This window comes from Sesamum indicum, unplaced genomic scaffold, assembly GCF_000512975.1.
Source record: "Sesamum indicum cultivar Zhongzhi No. 13 unplaced genomic scaffold, S_indicum_v1.0 scaffold00164, whole genome shotgun sequence".
Lineage (NCBI taxonomy): Eukaryota > Viridiplantae > Streptophyta > Magnoliopsida > Lamiales > Pedaliaceae > Sesamum > Sesamum indicum.
The window spans coordinates 1,748-3,911 of record NW_011628068.1 but is presented as its reverse complement, the minus strand read 5'-3'; the positions used below and the strand labels follow the sequence as shown (position 1 = coordinate 3,911).

The following is a 2,164-nucleotide window of genomic DNA, read 5'->3' as shown; positions in this document are numbered from 1 at the left end:
CAGGATCTCTGGAGACCCTCCTCACAAAATCAAATAAGGACCAGCACCCCCTCTGGGGACATGTGGCGTCCTATAGAGAATTTTTATAAATCCTAAAAGTTTGGACTCCAGTTGAAAAAAAAATCTACTCAACCAACCCCCTAAAAATCCGAGAAGGCATCATTTTCCCCGAAAGATACACCACAGACTACAATAAACCCTCCGAATCAGAGGAGGATCCTCCAACTATTGGCGAGTATCCACCAAATCTAAGGACGACTCAGCATTATTTAACAATTTTCAGCTTCTCCAACTAATTTGTGGTTGTTTATAGATAGAGAGGTACCTCAATGAAAAAAGACATGATTTTTCACTTTGAACCCTCCTACAAAAGCTTTAACCTTTATGCTACCATTTTAACTTAAAGGAGCATTGTAATATCATATTTAGAGTTTTGATTCATATCAATCTATCTCTTATATACAAAAATCGAGCAATAACACTGATGTTTTCATACATTCATATGATTTTTTATTTTCTAGCACTTATTTCATTATTTTTCACTCTAAGTGGGCCGAGCACTACTATATTTTGCTCGCATAAAAAATATTTTTATTAATTATAATTATATACATAATATAAATTTAAAATTTATTTTGTGCTTTTTTTTTCATATAAGCCTTTATGCGGTGGATGGTCCCAAATAAATAACAATTAATTTTATTCACCTTAACAAATTTATGCCATTTTTAAATTTTGGTGGTTGGAGTCTTGAAATTATCAGAAAATAATTAATTCAAGGTTACTATTTGTTATTTCTATATTTGGAGTTTCGCCGTTGCCATCGAGCAAATGTAATTAAGCCTTTTGGAATGTCAAGTCGAAAATTTCAAAGTACTTTCAAGAGTTTAAAATTTAAAAATTATAAGATATTACATGCTTAATTCCTCTATCTGTAGAATACTTTAACTCATTCACATCAGGATATAGCTAATACATGCTTAATCCTTCCCTAATATTACCCAAAACACATGGATTATAACATATAAGAAATTAATTAAGCTCCATTATATATATATATATATATATATATATATATCGCATTAATGACTATGCAAGGGGGGGGGGGGTTCTTCGATCTCCTTTTTGAGTTCAATGCATTCAGGTGCCCTTTTCTTGGGGGAGAATGTCAGTGAACTGGCATTACGGAACTTATCATGGTAGTAATCTGTGGTGGTGAGGATAACATCAGCTGCCGGTTTTCTTCCCAAACCGTCTTTTACAATCTCAGCACAGTCATGCATACTACTCTTCACCAATGTCACCTCACAGGTTTCACTGTTATGATCATCTTCCACATCTATTGTGTACTCTCCCTTGTCGTCGGTTACAATCCCAGTCATGCGTAATGTAACATTATCTTTGTCAAAATCATCTCTGCATACCAACTTCACTTCCGCTCCTGTATATGTACATATATTGTCAATGTGTACATGTAAAAAAAGAAGCTATATAATTATATGTATTTTGTAGTATTGTTCTTGTTATGTACGTACCTGGCATACGATTGCTGAAATAAGTGATGAAAGTGGCACGACAATAATCACAGTACACATCTTCCCTGACGATGAATTTAGTCTTCTTGGAATTGGTGACTTGAGCGAGAGAGCGGAGGCAGAGAGCTCCAGCTACGACGATTGCACGTCTTGTCATTCTTGCCTCTTTTCTGCTTTTTGTTTACTTGGATTTTTCTTGGCTTTATTTATATATTCGACTGATGGCGGAAATGAGAAAGAGTACAAAAAAGGATTTATTTGAGTTGTTGGTGGTTGTGAAGATATGAGGGTTCTATGTATAAACTTGTCCTGCAGGCTGTAATTTACTTTTTGTTATTTCTGCAAGGTTGAAAACACATTTCGCTTCGAAGGATTCTCATTTCTGCCCGCTTAAATTAGTGATTTGTTGGGGAGAGCTCTTGGAAACTTTCGTAACTCTTCTTCAGGATCTCTGGAGACCCTCCTCACAAAATCAAATAAGGACCAGCACCCCCTCTGGGGACATGTGGCGTCCTATAGAGAATTTTTATAAATCCTAAAAGTTTCGACTCCAGTTGAAAAAAAAATCTACTCAACCAACCCCCTAAAAATCCGAGAAGGCATCATTTCCCCCGAAAGATACACCACAG

General features: G+C 35.6%; 1 protein-coding gene across 1 annotated transcript in view; it reads right to left on the bottom strand.

Annotated features, from left to right (window-relative positions):
- The window catches only part of LOC110011275 (olee1-like protein), an 8,569-nt gene extending 6,585 nt beyond the window's left edge, over window positions 1-1,984 (bottom strand). Inside the window, exons 1-2 of the mRNA XM_020691337.1 lie at window positions 1,536-1,984; window positions 1,145-1,441 (exon numbers count right to left, since the gene is read on the bottom strand). Of these exons, the coding sequence (XP_020546996.1) occupies window positions 1,145-1,441; window positions 1,536-1,692 (454 nt within the window). The 5' untranslated portion in view covers window positions 1,693-1,984. The remainder of the gene's footprint in view (window positions 1-1,144; window positions 1,442-1,535) is intronic.
- Between the last annotated feature and the right edge of the window lie 180 nt (window positions 1,985-2,164).